Source organism: Coenobita brevimanus, chromosome 66 (genome assembly GCF_032717465.1).
Source record: "Coenobita brevimanus isolate Jiangsu-jjx chromosome 66, ASM3271746v2, whole genome shotgun sequence".
Classification (NCBI taxonomy): Eukaryota; Metazoa; Arthropoda; class Malacostraca; order Decapoda; family Coenobitidae; genus Coenobita; species Coenobita brevimanus.
The window spans coordinates 30,573,892-30,591,823 of NC_137019.1; the positions used below are offsets into that span (position 1 = coordinate 30,573,892).

A 17,932-nucleotide genomic window follows, 5' to 3' on the forward strand; every position below is an offset into this window, starting at 1 on the left:
ATTCTTAAAAGCAGTAAATTTATCATTATCTGGTAGATTTGTGATAACTTCTCTTACCAGAGTAGCCACCTCTGTAGGAAGTGCCCCACTAAAGCAGTGAACTGCTGAGCATCAGTAGTGGACTGTGTGAAAGACAGGCCTCAATGATGGGGGAAGAATCAGTCGTTGTTCCCCCTTAATCGTACTGTGCTTGCTATCCATTATGCACCCAAATTCGCTCTGGAGTCACAAACTTAGTTCCAACCCGGATGGTATACTCCACAAATATATAAAAGTTTATTAACTAAAAACACAAACCACGTAGACCTATTAATACCCTCTCATCGAGTCACAGTATTCAAGAACATAGTATAACAAGTATAGAACACAATGTTAAGATCACACAACACAACACAAACTTCTTTTGACTAAGGCTAGAACGAGCCTGAAGAAGTGTAGGCTAAGAAATGGGATTGCTTGCTGGTCTTGCTGCGTCAATTTGTCGCCCTTTTATACTGTACACAAGATTTAAAGTTTCAAAGAGTCTCAAAGATTCTCATACCCACATAACCTCATTGCTCAGGGACTCAGTACATAATTTTTTCCAGCCAAATAACAAACTACCCAAACATGTTCACACAACGTTGGTAGTATGCATGTGTATGGTGGGAATACCGGTTGGTCAGGATCACCACAGTTCGATGCATCTCACTTGGCCGTCTATGGGAGAGGGACGGGTGGTGAGTGCTTTGATATTCCCCTGCCCTGGGGACTCAGATGCTAGCTGTGACGACGCCACTTTTACTGAATGTACAATACTAAGTGTAGTGTGTAATGTGCACGTAGTTTGGTGTTGAGAGTTAGAGGAAATTATGTAGGACAGTATGTTGGTCTATTCTCTGTGTTACTGACAGAACGAAAAAGTCCAGCAAAGGAGGATGGTTAGAAGCTAGTCCCCTGGGCTGATGAAATGGGGGCTCCAAGCTCTCACTGTGATCAGCTCTCAGTTCACCTTGGGAGTACCGCCCTGTTCTATTGGCGCTACAGTCTACTCTCTATAGTGCAGGTTATCCTTTCGAGGGTGCAACTGTACACTCTCTTTTTCAGTAAGGAAGCATCTCTAGGCACGGCCCTGTCAGTCCAGCTCAACAATTTCCGGAAATGCAATGCCTCACCCCCGTAGATTTTAGCACCATTAGCAAAGCCATATTGCTGCTTTAAAAATTAAGGACCTAAATCTACTGCTAAACTTCATCTTAAGACCCTGAAGGTCCTTTGTTATTTAGTTAATTTTGTACATGTTTTCAGTGTCTGGGCAATACCAAAAAGCATTAGTCCAATGCTGTCCACTATAGTGAAACAGCATTCATAATTATCTTACCCCTGTGTTACGAGTTCGCATGACTGTGTATTTATACAAATTCATGATATTGTACTTTGGTGAGAAAACCACAAACTCTAATGGAATTCCCACTGGGCATCACTCAGTTCAACTGTCCTCGTATGCACTTCGATCAGGATGGTTTTCAGAACATTTGTCACTGTTTCACAAGTGACCATTCTTATGCATGACATTAGTGCTTTCACTGAGTGATTTTTATTGTGTGTGTATATTGTTCGCCCTCTCTCCGTTGACCGTTGAAGTTAGGTCACGCCTACTTCCTGTGAACATGGTCATCTCTCACCCCTTTCCCAGTTTGAACTCTGTCAGCTATGGACCACCTCGAGAATAGGATCGTTTGTGCCCAGCGCAGAGAGCAGTGTCTCTGTTGTACAGCGATTTCCTGGATCTCCACCTAGACGGTGATCGGTGAAGTGAGCTTAGCAGCGAATAGCAGCGCTTGGTGTTCGACACACAGACGCCCAGTCTTTCGTAGTTTCAGCTCCATCCCTCCACTGACCAGTATTTCTGTTCATTTTTCTAGGCTTAAGTTCGATTAGCTTTGAATGAGCGAGCGAGTGTATTTCCTTCGTTATTTGAATTCATGAGTCCCTCTATGACCGTGAATTCCCCTTTTGAATTCATTTTGAGATTCATATAATGTAATTTTATTTTATTGTAATCAATAAATTTACAGTTCTTTTCTTTGAGTTTAATGTAATTAGAATCATGTTTTATTTCTCCACATTAAGCTTACTTTAATTTGCCACTCCTAGTTTGCACAAACTCCTTGCATTATTCACGACTGGTATTTAGGCCAGTTCTTTTGTATTGAACTTAAATACATTGTGCCAGCCAGGAGTTAAGCACTGGCAAGAACCTGTCCATTATTTTTAGTATTAGTTATTGATTGTCAAGAGTGGTGTCACTTTCTCAAGAGGCTTACAGTACTAACAATCAGCGCTCATGAGTAAGTAGTCTCTGTTGTGTACTGTTGAGAAAGTTTATGATTTCTCCTTCTTAGAGAATCGGCGAAGTAAGCCATCATAAAGTAAAACTCACTACTTGATTTTCACTAGTCAGTTCGTTGTCTCTACTTTCGAGCAATATTAAATATTTTTAAATTCTTAAATTCACATCCCCCCCTGACACCCTGAATCTCGTGTGCTTCATATTCCTGGCCGGAATCTGTTAAATCAGTTCTTCGTCTTGCAATAGTTTCATACAATATAGTTACAAATATCTTCTCAAATAAAGCTGTTCCCCTCTATGTTCCACTTACTCAAAAGCTTTCAAACATTTTTCTTACTTTCTTCCTCCTCAATATCTCCAAAATGACTTCTGTTGCCACCTCTTCCGTCTACTGACTTTTTTCAGTATATCTAGTGCAGGTTCTTCACCTACCCGCCATTCTGGCTTTTTAATGATTACCTTTGTTTTCAGCTACTTTTCTTAAATGTTCACGTCATTTTGCACCGTTCCTTCTTGCTAGAATTTCGCTCTCATTCACTCTGTCTCAAAGAATGAGAGCTCCTGATCCTCTAACTATAATCCAGTTTTAATCTCAAGTAATTTAGAAGACTTTGAGACCATCCTGACCGGCAGTGACTGAGCAATTTATGACATTAGTTTCTTGTAAATAACTTTTAACCGTTCTGACTGATTCTGTCAGCTGTACTTCAACACACTGTCGAGGTGGGAGTTATGGCACCACATTGTAGAGACAAAATGCACTCAAACAAATGTTACCGCCAAGAATAAGTAACACATCTTCTCCCAAGGTCGAGTTATTTTTCCCTCCATTCTCTGCAATCTTCTCTCTCTCTCTCTCTCTCTCTCTCAAAGCTGCTTCCCACATTCACCTCTATCTCTGAACTACTTTGGCCTTGTAATTGTAATATATATCTCTATTTACTTCTTGTGATCACATAGTCAAAGAGTGTCCGTAAATTCACCCAAAACTTTGTCACACGTCCATGCTGAGATCAACGCATGATGCCCCCTTCTTCTTCCAAGGCAATAGTTTTCGGAATTATCTTTCCATGCTTTTTTATTTTTTAAATAATGATTTTGACGCGTTTTGATCGATTTTGAGACTTAACCCTCTCGCACTTTTTCGACGCAACCTGAGTCCAACCACTTGTACTAACAGTCTATCCCTGGCCCAGACCTCAAGCTCCTCACACTGCTTGCTTAGCGATTCGTGCGGTAACAGAAACTGATTTCAATCATTTCATTCCCCCACCCTTATTATAACTGTAATGTTTTGAAACTGGTTGATGTTGTAAACTAATGAATGATCTTCCAAATGAATGAAAAAAAAGAAAAGATATAAAACACAATACTTTATCATTCAGTAATGTATTCATTTACTCACTGACATATATACTGTATTCACACACTGTATTTTTTTCACAACAAGTTGCTGTTGTGAAACCCCCCTACCCCCCGGGGTAGGGGGGTTTCAAGAATACTCCCCCAGTATCCCTGCTTGTTGTACGAGGTGACTAAAAGGGTTGTTTGTGGGTTAGTCCCCACCCCATAAAAAGAACTAACTAAACAAAAGAATAAAACGTCTCGGACCAGGACGGACCATACATTGACGACTAAGGAACAGACAAAAGACATTCTGAGGGTGGGAACGTGGAATGTGAGAGGAGTGAATGATGAAGTGAAAGAGAGAGAGATTGTTCAGGTGCCTGAGGATGCAAGAGTGGATATATGTGGATTGACTGAAACTAAATGGAAAGGTGAAAGGGTGAGAAAATGGGAATATGGTTTAGGTATATGTGCGGGAGTTAATGAGAATGAGAGGGCAAGAGAGGGAGTATGTCTGATGATGAGCAAGAAGTGGAAGGAGAATATAAGAGAGTATGGAACAGTGGGTGCAAGGATTGTATGGGTGAGGATGAAAGCAGGTATACAAGCGTGGGCTATTGTATATGTGAATGCTATGACAGAGGACCAAGTGGCAAGAGTGAAAGATGAGTTTTGGGCGAGAGAAGAAGCATGTATGGACAAATTTGTGAGGAGTGAGAGAGTGCTCTTGATTGGAGACATGAATGGCAAAGTTGGGAATGCATGAGTGGATGGAGTGGTTGGTCAGTGGGATGTGCCAGCTGAAGTAGATGGGAATGGTAGTGCTTTGGTGGACATCTGTGCTGGTAAGGGGTTGGCAATATCCAACACCTACTTTCGGCATAAGATGATCCACCAGTATACATGGAGAGTAATGAGGAGGATGGATGGTGAACTTGTTGAACGAAAGACAATGATAGACTACGTGTGTGTGGATGAGCGAATGAGAAGACAAGTGTTGGATGCAAGAGTGTGGAGAGGGTGGGGGAATCGAGTCTCGGACCATCACTTAGTGATGGCCAAGGTAAAGCTGCAAAGAAAATGGTTGAGGAGACGAAGGGGAAGACAAGAGGAAACAGCTCCTGTGAGAAGAGTGGAGAATTTGCAAGATAGTGAGAAAATGGCAGAGTATCAGAGCATAGTGGAAGAAAGATTGGGAAGGTATGAACTAGAGCAGATGGAAGGGGTGGAAGACATATGTAAGATATTTACGGAAGAGATAGGCACAGCGTGCGAGGTGGATTGTGGAGTGAAGAGGAGATGCAAGGGTGTGCAAGGGACAGCATGGTGGAATGATGAGGTGAAACGAGCTGCGGAACAAAAGAAGAGGGCATATAGTGAATGGTTAGCGAGTAGAGGTAGGGGAGAAGATGAGAGAGAGACGAGAGAGGTATATGTGAGCAGGAGAAGGGAGGTGAAGAGACTGGTGAAGGAGAGTAAGAAGTAAGTGGATGAAGAGTTTGGGAAGAATCTGAGAGTGAAATGGAGAGACAGTAAGAAATTGTTTTGGAAGGAGGTAAAGAAAGTAAGGCAGTGTGAAAGAGGAAATAATAGGGGAGTGAAAGATAGGAATAATAGATTGTTGGTGGAGAAGACAGAGAAATTGAGGAGATGGAAGGAGCACTTTCAGGATTTGTTGAATGTAGAGAGTGAGAGCAGTGCGAGTATAAGTGGTTGGGGAATGGCTGGGAGAAGAAGAGATGAGAGGAGGAAGGAAGAGATCACTTGGGCGGATAGTGGAAGCAATGAAGAAGATCAAGTTGGGAAAGGCCCCAGGAATTGATGAAGTGTGTGGTGAAATGCTGAGGTATGGAGGTGAGATTGTTGTGGAGTGGATATGGAAGTTGTGTAGATTGGCTTGGGATGAGGGAAAGGTTCCAGAGGACTGGAAGTCAGGTATAATTGTTCCTTCATACAAAGGAAAAGGGGAGAGAGAAGTATGTGGTAACCATAGGGGTATTTGCCTTCTTAGTGTGACTGGTAAATATGTGGTAGAATACTCATTGATAGGGTTAGGCATATGACAGAGGAGCTAGTTGGAGAACAAGGGTGATTTAGGAAGGGAAAAGGGTGTGTACATCAGATATTTGTTCCGAGATGTTTAGTGCAGAAGTATCAAGAGAAGTTAAAGAAAGTGTATGCTGCCTTCATGGACTTAGAGAAAGCTTATGACAGAATAGATAGGCATGGTATGTGGAAGGTATTAAGAATATGTGGAGTGGAGGGGAAATTGCTGAATGCTGTGAAGACTATGTACGAAGGAGCTAGGGCTACGGTGCGAGTGAATGGTGAGCTTTGTGAGTTCTTTGGTCTCAGTGTGGGACTGAAACAGGGTTGTGTGATGTCTCCATGGCTGTTTAATATATACATGGATGGGGTTGTAAAGGAGGTGCAAGGTAGGACAGTGGATGTGGGGGTGGCTCTAATGAATGAGGGTGAGATTTGGAAGATTCCGGTGTTGCTGTTTGCTGATGATACAGTATTGTTGAGTGAAGATGAATGTGAGTTGCAAGGTTTGGTGAATGAATTTGGGACAGTGTGTAGGAGGAGAAATACACTGAGGTGGTTTGGACATGTGGAGAGGATGGATAATGAAAGACTGACTAAGAGGGTGTATGTAGGTGAGGTGGAGGGAGGGAGAGGGAGGGGTAGACCGAGGATGAGGTGGAGGGATCGAGTTGAGAGGTATATGAGGGAGGGGGGGTGAGTTGGGGGGAGGGGAGTCAAATGGTGGGTGACAGAGTGACTTGGAGGCGTTTTGTCTGCGGCCACCCTTTGCGGGATTAGGGCGTCGGGCTATAGATAGATAGATAGATAGTGTAGGAGGAGGAAGCTGAAAGTTAATGTAAACAAAAGTAAAGTTATGGTGTTTGAGAGGAATGAAGTCACAGAATGTACAGTGAGGTTGGATGGTAAGGATAGGGAGAATATGAGTGCATTCAAGTACTTGGGTAGTGTGATAAGTAAGGATGGAACTTTGGGGGATGAAGTGCATGAAAGGGTACAGCAGGGAAGGAAGGTTGTTGGTTCACTGAAAGCAGCGATGAGAAATAGGGAGGTGCGTATGGAAGTTAAGAAGTCACTTCATGATAGTATTGTGATCCCTACCCTGACATCTGGAAGCAAGGCATGGACCTTGCAAGAGGGGAACCAGTCAAGAGTGAGAGCAGTGGAAATGAGTTACCTGAGAGGAGTATGTGGACTAACATGGAGGGACAGGTTGACGAATGAAGAAGTGAAGGAACGTTGTTGGGTGGATATGGATGTGGTTGAGAAGATTAAGAGAAATACACTGAGGTGGGTTGGACATGTGGAGAGAATGGAGTATGAAAGACTGACTAACAGGGTGTATGTACTGTAGGCGAGGTGGAGGGAGGAAGAGGGAGGGGTAGACCGAGGATGAGGTGGAGGGATGGAGTTGAGAGGTATATGAGGGAGGGGGGAGTGAGTTGGGGAGAGGGTAGTCACATGGTGGGTGACAGAGTGACTTGGAGGCGTTTTGTCTGCAGTCACCCTTTGTGAGATTAGGGCGTCGGGCTATAGATAGATAGATAGTAAATGAATACATTACTGACCGATAAAGTATGGTGTTTTATAACCTTTTTTTTTTCTCTCATTCATTAGGGAGATCATTTATTCATTTGTAACGTGTATCAGTTTCACAACAATATAGTTAATAAAATGCAGTATAGTGCCACAGGGGGCGACTAACACCCCCAGAAGGAGCCCACAGAGGAGCAATGACAGCGCACCGGGACTCAGGGTGACAACGACATAAGTCCACCCGGGCTGCGCACCCCTATGACCTGGCACTTGCCCACCACCACCATAGCAGGAGTACAAGACTGCCTTCCGGGCAAGCCTTCCTCAACCAACATCGGGGTGGAGCTGTTACTCCAGCTCCAGTCAGCGCCCCTGAGACAGCCGGTAGCTGCTCAACCCTCCTGAAGGAGACAGCCTGTAGCCGCTCTGAGGGAAAACAGGAGACGGCCTGCAGCCGCTCCGGCCTTCAAGGAGACGGCCTGTAGCGACTCTGAATGTGCCCCTGAGTTGACTTGTAGCTGCTCCCTTCCTCAGGCCACGGTCAGTAACTGGGCCTTAGTGACGGCCTGTAGCCATGCCCCTAGAAGGCCATGGCATGTAGCCGGGCCCTACAGCAGGAGACGGCCTGTAGCAACTCCTCCATCAGGTGCTGACTCCTGTTCACCAACCTACGACTCAGAGGGAGTCCTCAGCCTGGAGGAGTACTGGAGAGGCCCCGTGACTTCCTCTGGCCTCTCATCCCTGCAGCTGGATCTGGAGAGGACTCACCTGACAGACCCCGACGTAGGCCAGTGCCGCAGCTCCTTCCTGATGGCGCCACCGAGTACCAGGGGACCGCAGCCCTCGGGACCCCCAGACCGCCCCAAGGACCCCCGGGCGGGACCTCCCTACACCCAGACGCCAGAGATCGTCATCCTCCGTCAGGTGCCTGAGCGAGAAGTTCGGCCCCAGCCCTGAGGGCCGTACTCCTGCCCCAAGCCCAGAAAGCGCGTGGCCCTTCGCCACCCGCAGCCCCAGAGGAGAATGGACACCCCTACGCGTGATCCCGTGGCCCCTGAACACAGAGGCCCCTGACGGAACCCAGACCCGTCAGTAGTGAGGCTGGGTCACCTCCGCCGCCCCTGTACCTGACCGCCATGACTCCCAGACCCGAAAGGAGTGACAGTGAAAGCACAGTGTCCATGACTTAGTGACGTGAAGGCAAAGCAGTGAATTAACCATATAAAGGAAGTCAGTGAGAGAAGCACCAGTGACACTATAAAACTGGTGGAGTAAATAAAAGTAACAGTGAAACTGTGAAAACGGCCAAGCAGAGAAATACAGGTCTATTACAGTGAATAAGTTACTATCTGATAACGCCGCATCATACTAAAATCATATACAGACCCCAGTGTTAAAGTAATAATTGCCATCAGTGAAACAGTACCACCCATTACACAAATATAAAAATCTTGGACTTCCTGCAATAATAGTATATAAACCTCTGCCCTAAGTGCTATTCACTTTGCCCGACCTTGACCTGGGTAGTATCCAGCGCGATACTAATTACTCATATTTAGGCCTAAGAATTATAATTGCCCATTGTATCTGTATTCGTGAGATCTACCCATTCCACTGTAGAATTTAGTAATACATATGTAAGGTTGTTGCCTTGAGTTTTTGTGTTCTGCCTCTCTCCTATTTGTCTAAGCTCCGGTCTAGAGAGAAAGCCCATCTACAAACTAGGCATTAGAAGGATGGGAAGCTGACCCAAAAACACCTTGCATTACACTGGTGGACAGCGGTGGTTCTTGACCCGGACATACGAGAGAGGTAATCAGGAAATGCTGGAAAAATGGCAACCAAACCTCATGTGCAATTACCTAAATTCGACCCCGAACAGTATGATGTTCACACATACCTGGCAATTATTAAACCTTTGCTAGACATCGGTTTCGAGGATGACAAGCAGAAAATTGCAGTCACACTCCTGCCACTGGGCAAAGCGGCAGCTATAAAAACCAAAATCGTCCTGGGGCTCACCTGGCTGAATTTCACGAAACTCATGATTCAAGCCATCACCCCATCACCAGGTAAAGTAGTGGCACTATCCCAACTGGATAGTTTAACTTTCGATGGCAACTTGGACGATGCTTTAATCCAGGCTAGATGCCTGGTCACTGCTGCCTACCCGGAGGCAGATGATGAAACCCGGGAGCAACACACCTTTAATACTCTTCTGAGAGTGCTTCCCAGCATAGTCAAGGAGCACTTTATGATCCATGACCCGACTGGAGACATGGATGAGGACGTTCAACTGATATGGTGCCTCCTGACCTCCCGCCCTGCACCCCAGCAAATCAACATGGTAAAAAAGATTCCCACAAATATTCCGGCTCCCCCAGTCAAGCCAAGTCTGCCTACACCCCGCACCAGCCCCACTCCAGTACCTAGCCCGCCGAGGGCACACCTCACCCACTGGCACACCAGCCGCAGGGAGAACCCCAACCTCATCCTAGTGAATCCCCGGGAGTTCACCGCATGCAACTCCAGGTGCCCACTGCACGATATCAGAGATCAATTGAAAGCTGCACGACAGAAAACCACCACCCCAGGCCAACGTAAAGTTTCCTCTCTAGAGAATGAGGTAACAGAGGACGAACCTGCACCTGCAGAGGAGACCGAACCAGGGGAACAGGAGCTGAAGGAAGAAGAAGGAGGCCCCAGACAGTTGGATTTTTAGGACCACCCCTGCACCTTCCCACGGTGGAGGAGTCCAGTTTCCCAAAAAATATCGCCCCCCAGTTTACCACATGATGAAGCTGAACGGAGTGAAAGCCAGACTTCTGGTCGATACGGAAGTGGCCAGATCCTGCCTGTATAGCCACTACTTCTCCCCTCACAAATCGACCTTTAGCACATTATTCCCAACGCCTACTCACCTTGTGGATGTGGGAGATGGCTCCCTGCCAATCTATGGGGAAACACTGGCCCTGCGCATCGACAACCATCAGCTGGTGTTGACCCAGGATAAGTTCATAGTATTCGACTCTTCCTGCCGCAGTTATGACAGATACCTGGGGTTGGACCTGTTGCAGAAGTTAGGAGCCACCATTGATTGCCGCAACAGACAGCTCCAGTTCTGAAAATCACCCGACCCCCCCCTCCCCCTCGGGCTGTCTGCACCTGCACGTCACGGCCCAGGTTAGAAGACTCTGCACCCCCCTTTCTTCCCTCCTCCCTCCCCCCAACCACCCCCTCCCCCCTTCTTTTCCCACCACCATTTCCTCTGCCATCACAATTTCCCCCCACCATGAAGCCTGGGTGCCACTCAACCGGTCTGTCCTATTCCCCCCACTCCTGCCACCCGGAACCTTTCGGCCTGCCTTCTGCCCCCAACCTTCCTTCCCCCTCACCACGTGGCAGTCTGGATTGCGAACCTCGCCCCATTGCCCCTCACCCTCCCTAAAGGGCTCATAATCAGAGAGATGGAGGAAGCCGAGCCCTGTGACCCCTCCCCCTCCCACTTCCCCCCCTGCCCCCCATCCCCAACCATCTCTCCGTCCACCAATCAGACACCCTCCACCTCCTCCTCCTGGATTTCCAGGATCTGTTCACGGCGGGACCAGCTGACATTGGACACACTACCTACCCGGCTCACGAGATCCATATAATGGGCCCACCGATCCGGCAGCCATCCCGGTGGAAGAACCCCAAACAGCGGAAAGATGAAGACCGCCAGGTACAGGAGACAATCGAAGCCAGAGTCGTCTCCCCCTCCACCAACCCATGGTCCTTCCCTGTCATCCTCGTGAAGAAAAAGGATGGCATGATGTGGTTCTGCGTCAATTACCACTGGCTTAATGACGTAACCACCAAGGATGCCAGTCCACTCCCACGCATAGACAACTTCCTGGATTCCCTATACAGTGCCTCCTGGTTCTCTACCCTCGACCTCCAGTCAGGATATTGGCAGGTCAGGCTGTGTCCGGAGGACAGAGGGAAAACCGCCTTCTCGACCAGCAATGGGAAACATTATGAAATTAATGTCTTGCCCTTCTCCCTCTGTAACGCCTCCGCCACCTTCTCCAGATTAATGGAATATGTCCTCAGCAGCCTCAAGTGGAAGATCTGTCTCGCATACTTGGATGACGTCATAGTCTTCAGCCAGACCTGGGCCGACCACCTGCAGCGCCTCTGCTGGGTTTTCACCAGGATCCAACAGGCAGACCTCAAACTCCAGCCCACCAAGTGTGTCCTGGCCGCCAGAACCGTCTCATTCCTGGGGCACATCATCTCCCAGGCCGGCATATCTCCCAACCCAGACAACCTCCGCGCCATTGTGGACATACTCCCACCACAAGATGTTCATGGGATTCGAGCCTTCCTCAGCCTGACATCCCATTACCGCCGTTTTGTGAAGGGGTTCGCCCACATTGCCTTGCCACTCCATGACCTGACCTGTAAGGGAGAACCATTCATCTACATGGACGAGAGATGAGCCGCCTTCCAACAACTTAAGGATAAGCTCATCTCTGCCCCCATCATGGCCTTTCCCGATTATGCCCTCCCATTCTGGCTCTACACAGACATTTCCCTAATTGCAATCGGTGCTGTGCTGGCGCAAGTCCAAGAGGGCCACGAGCACATCATCGCCTGCGCCAGCTGTACCCTCAATCAGGTGGAAAAAAATTATGCCGCCACCAAGATGGAGTGCCTGGGCATCATCTGGGCACTTGAGTACTTCCAGGCGTATCTATCAGGGACCCAACTTACCATCATCACTGATCACCAGTCCCTCCAGTGGCTGCAGCAGTCTGACACCCACAATGCCCAGCTCATCCGATGGCGTGAGACCCTGGAGGAGTTCAACTATGAAATCTCGTACTGCCCCGGCAAACTCCACACCAACACAGACACTCTCTCTCGGCTCCCCATCAACGCCGCCCATCCGGAGCCTGATCTCCTCCATCAGTGGCATCGCAAGGGGTGAATCCCCTGGATCCCCCAGCACCTTTTCAAGAAAGTGTATCACCAGGGCAACCACATGCTTACCTCATCCAGGCATATCCTCCTAGCCCCCGATGCTGCCCTCGACTCCCTCCGACACCTGCACACCCACAACAGCTTTCACCTGGGCACGAAAAATCTCCTGCAGGTCTTTAATGACACCTACTGGGTGCCCAATCCTTCCGCCCTCGCCAAGGAAATTATCCAATCCTGCCGAGCATGCGCCCTCGGTAAAGACATCACCCGTACTGCCAGTCCATTGGGCCAGATTACTGCCCACAAACCTTGGCAGCTATTGGCGATCGACGTAGTGGGACCCTTACCCCCTAAATCAGGCTATAGGTACGTGATCACGTTCGTTGACACATACTCCAAATTCGTTGCAGCCTGCCCAGCAAAGGAACATCACGCTGTTGCAGTGGCCGATGCCCTGATTCAGCACGTATTCCCATATTTTGGTATCCCACAAGCGATCCACTCAGATAACAACCGAATTCACCAGTAAGATCTGGGAGGAGCTGGCCCACATATTCAGCTATAACATCTCCCACTCGTCCCCTTACTGGCCCCAAGGAAATGCCATATGCAAGCAAAGCCATCATACACTGAAGAATCAACTACACACGCAGATGGAAGCCACCAAAGACAACGACTGGCCCGCCCATGTGAAAATCGTGCAATGGGGCATCAACTCCTGCCCCCGAGAAGACGGAATTTCACCATACGAATGAGTGTTTGGGGACACACCCCTCCTCCTGCCGCTTTGGCTGTATTTGCAACTCCCCACTTCAACCCCCACATCAGACCCATTACACCATCTCAAACGTTGGCTAACCCACTTCCAAAACAACCTGGACCTCCGCCCCGACAATGCCTCCAACCCCTACAAGCCGGGCAACACTGTTATGATAGCGCAGCTCCTCACCCCCCACAAGCTCGTGCCGTGCTTCATGGGGCCCCACACCATCATCCGTGTCCCTAACCCCTATCAGGTGATCGTTGAGTACCACGACACTCCCCGCACTCTCCGAAACCGGCATGTGCGCCCATTTCGCACTCCTGCCTCCACCACCCCGGACCCACACCCCTTCCCACCCATTACCCCCGTGCCACTTCCCTCTACCTCCTACGATTACTACATCTCCCTCTCACCATCTCCCTCTCCCTCCCCCTCCCCCTCCCCCACCGCCTCCACCTCACCTTCCATCACGCTGCATCGCACTTCACTTGACAATCCACCGACGCCACCAACTCCCTACCGCTTCCCCACCTCCTTACCACCAGCTGCCTCCTCTCCCATGCCCAGCACCGCATGTCCTGCCCACACCCCCGCACCCCCTCCGCCCACCACATCCCCGCCCCAGCCGTCTCCCACCACTGCCACCGCATCTCCCAGCCCGCCGCCTGCACATGCCCCATCGACCCCGCCCACCCTGTCCCCTGCCTCCAACTCCACCTGCGCCGCTCACGCCCCCATGACACCACCACCCACTCACCCTCCACCCGGCTCCCCCCGCCTTGTCGCCCACACTCCTACCACCCCATAGCCACCCTCTTTGCCCCATGCACCTCACACACACGAGGACACTTCACACCAACATCATTGCCCACACCCACCCTTAAAACAACCATCACACGCTCTGGCCGCCTCTCCTGCTCACCCGCCCGATACACCCACTCTCCCACCCCACCTGCCTTGCTGCAAAACCACACCCCTACGCCTGCCCTAAATCATCTCACACTCATGATACACCAGGCACAAACCCCGGCCACCTACACTCCCCAGAGACGCCACGCCACATTATCCCAGAATAAAACCCGTCACCGTCCATCTCCAGCATTCAACACAGCCCTGCACAGAGGATAACACCTAGCACCATAAGGATTCAACGAGCCATATGGGCGCCGCCCTTTGGACGGAAACAACGAGTCCGAGGACCTCACCACATATTACGACTCCTCCGCTCCTCCACCGACTCATCCACCCTCTTCATCACCTGTGACGAGCAGCTAGACAAGAACTCAGCCACCACAGCCTGGCACGACCTCCTGCAACACCTACAGCCAGTCTACCACACCTACGACACCAAAGTTTACCACCTCCAGTCACAGGGACGTGACTTTTTGCTAGAAGAAGGTGGTAAAATGCAATATAGTGCCACAGGGGGTGATGTAACACCCGCAGAAGGAGCCCACAGAGGAGCAACGACGGCTCACTGGGACTCAGGGCAACAATGACATAAGTCCGCCCGGGCCGCACGCCCCTATGACCCGGAGCTCGCTCGCTGCCACCACAGCAGGAATACAAGACTACCTTCTGGGCGAGCCTTCCCCAACCAACGTCAAGGTGGAGCTGTTACTCCAGCTCCAGTCAGCACCCCTGAGACGGTCGGTAACCGATCAACCCTCCTAAAGGAGACGACCTGTAGCCGCTCTGAGGGAAAACAGGAGACAGCCTGCATCCGCTCCCGCCTTTGTCAGGAGATGGCCTGCAGCTGCTCTGAAAGTGTCCTTTCCGAGATGGCCTGTAGCTGCTCTGAAGGTACCCTTCCCAAGACGGCCTGTAGCCGCTCTGAGGGAAATCAGGAGATGGCCTGTAGCTGCTGCTGCCTTCGTCAGGAGACGGCATGTAGCTGCTCCCTTCCCCAGGCCACGTCCAGTAGCCGGGCCTTAGTGACGGCCTGTAGCCGCACCCCTAGTAGGCCATGGCCAGTAGCCGGGCCATATGGCAGATGGCCTGTAGCCACTCCTCCATCAGGTGCTGACTCGTGTTCACCAACCTATGACTCAGAGGGAGTTCCCAGCCTGGAGGAGTATTGGAGAGGCCCCGTGACTTCCTCTGGCCTCTTATCCCTGCAGCCGGATCTGGAGAGGAGTCACCTGACAGACCCCGACATAGGCCGGTGCTGCAGCCTCTTCCTGACGGTGCCACCAAGCACCGGGGACCACAGCCCTCGGGACCCCGAGACTGCCCCCAGGACCCCCGGGTGGGACTTCCCTATGCCCAGACGCCAGAGATCTTCATCCTCTGTCAGGCGCCTGAGCGAGAAGTTCAGGTAGTTAGTCAGCCCCAACCCTGAGGGCCGTACTCCCACCCCAAGCCCTGAAAGCGTGGGGCCCTCCACCACCTGCAGCCCCAGATGAAAGAGGACGTTCCAACGCATGATCCCTTGGCCCCTGAACACAGAGGCCCCAGGCAGAACCCAGCCCCGTCAGTACTGAGGCTGGGTCACCTCCGCCGCCCCTGTACCTGACCGCCATGATGCCCAGACCTGAAAGGAGTGATAGTGAAAGCACAGTGTCCTGACTTAGTGACGTGAAGGCAGAGCAGTGAATTAACCATATAAAGGAAGTCAGTGAGAGAAGCACCAGTGACACTATAAAACTGGTGGAGTAAATAAAAGTAACAGTGAAACCGTGAACACGACCAGGCAGTGAATTACGTGTCTATTACAATGAATACGCTACCATCTGATAACGCCGCATCATACTAAAATCATACACAGGCCCCAATGTTAAAGTAATAATTTCCAACAGTGAAATAGTACCACCCACTCCACAAATATATAAAACTTGGGCTTCTTGCAATAATAGTATATAAACCTCTGTCCTAAGCGCTATTCACCTTGCACAACCTTGACCTGGGTAGTATCCTGCGCGATACTAATAACCCATATTTAGGCCTAAGAATTATAATTGTCCAGTGTATCTGTATTCGTGAGATCTACCCATTCCACTACAGAATTTAGCAATACACGTGTAAGGTTGTTGCCTTGAGTTTTTGTGTTCTGCCTCTCTCCTATTTGTCTAAGCTTCGGTCTAGAGAGCCCAGCTACATACTAGGCGTTAGAGGGACGGGAAGCCGACCCTAAAACACCTAGCATTACAGTTAAAATTTAGGGCAGGGGAAATAATTGATTGTAATCGTTTTTCGATGCCACACAAATCACTGAGTGAGGAATGTGGGAAGCATGAGGTCTGGGCGGGCGAGATTGAAATAATAGGAAACAGGTCACTCAGAGTTGCCAGGTGGGATGAATGACTTGTTATTCCGTATGCCATAAAAAAAATTTCTAGTATAGCTAGAAGTGTCATTTTTTCACGAAATGGATCGCAGATAAATGCTCTACAATATTCTATAATCATTTCCGAAATGTTTATATATCTGTGAGCAAATGAGCACTGAATAAATAAGCGAATGATACAATATGGCAATTCTTTTTTTTAGATTTTTTTTCGTTCATTAGGAAGATCAAACAACAAATTGTTGTGAAAAAAATACAGCCAATTATATGGTTGGACTCAATTTGTCGAAAGTGTGAGCGGTTGATTTCATTTGGACGAATCCTGAGTTAAAAGAGTGCGAGCGGTTGGATTTCACTTGGATGAATCCTGCGTCGAAAGAGTGTGAGTGGTTGGATTTTTCACTGGGCCCCCGTGTATGAAAGGGTTAATTTTGTTGCAAACCAACCCTACATTTATTGGGGTGTGAAGTCAGATGTGGAATAAAATCAACAAAACAGATCAAAATACGTCAGCAGAAGCCAGATATGGAATTAAATCCAAATTGATCGAAATGCCTTAACCACCCTTCCCCGGTTACCCAAACTTAAAATTGGAATTTGCTGAAACATTGAAAAGCAGCTTGCATGTAGTTTAGGCCCCTTCAACTGCCTCACCACCGCTGGGGATGGTAGATATCGCAGGGCGATAGTTGCGCATCATGATCAGTGAATTTACTTACAGGTCGATATTGAAACCTCCATAAAGCCGCATTTGCATCTGAAGTACCATAGAGAAGAGAGAAGACCCCCCCCCCTTAAATTTGGGGATATAATGTAATAGGGCACATTGTAATACCAGACAGGCGTCGGTGCAACGAAGGAAAATTAATCCCAATTTTCTTGATTCCCTATCGCACCTGTACAACGACTGTCAAGTTATTGTGATTACTGTAAGTCTATATTATGGCTCGCTGCATCTGTCACCCAACCAAGCCACCTTTACTTCATAGGACTGTCTCTCTCTCTTCACATTCACCTCCCCAACTTGTCTCCCCAGCATGCTGATATCCGTGGATTTAAAACTCTGAGTTACCTGTTTCACAGTTACGAGTCCTGAATAATTTTATACATTGATCCCACCCACTTCCCGTTTTCATCTTTTCCCCTCTGCTTTTCTTCCAGCTTTACACAATAAAGGAATTACAACGAACCACATAGTTGTCATCGTCCACACTGTTGGACACAGGACAGATGTCAGAGTCGTTACGGGTATCATTGGCTTCTATCCTTGTGCCCACCATGGCCACGATGGCGATTGAGAGATTGGTCCGTATCACGTAGGCCAGCGCCAGTCCCAGGAACACCAGCAGCCCCATGGTATGTCGTGCACCCCAGCCATTCACTGTTAAAGAACAAAGCATAATAAGTAGCTGTTTCTCTTTCTTCATACTCTTGAGAAAAAAAAAAATCTGTTTTAAGCCTTTAAGATAGCCATTCTACACTGTCAAATACCAGACCCTGAATGTGATATCCATTTTATTTCATAACAATAATGGTAGATCATGGCGTCCGTGTGTTACCACTTGATGCTTCCTTATGATTAGACTTTTGTAAAAACAAAAGAGAAAATTAACACATACTTATTCAAACAGTGCAAAGTCCCTATCTGTCTATTCAC

The 17,932-nt window shown here is 48.7% G+C and overlaps 1 protein-coding gene across 1 annotated transcript in view; it reads right to left on the bottom strand.

Moving 5' to 3' along the window:
- The window catches only part of LOC145405329 (putative inorganic phosphate cotransporter), a 311,806-nt gene extending 294,104 nt beyond the window's left edge, over positions 1-17,702 (bottom strand). The window contains exon 1 of the mRNA XM_080276744.1: positions 17,466-17,702. Within this exon, the coding sequence (XP_080132870.1) occupies positions 17,466-17,702 (237 nt within the window). The remainder of the gene's footprint in view (positions 1-17,465) is intronic.
- Between the last annotated feature and the right edge of the window lie 230 nt (positions 17,703-17,932).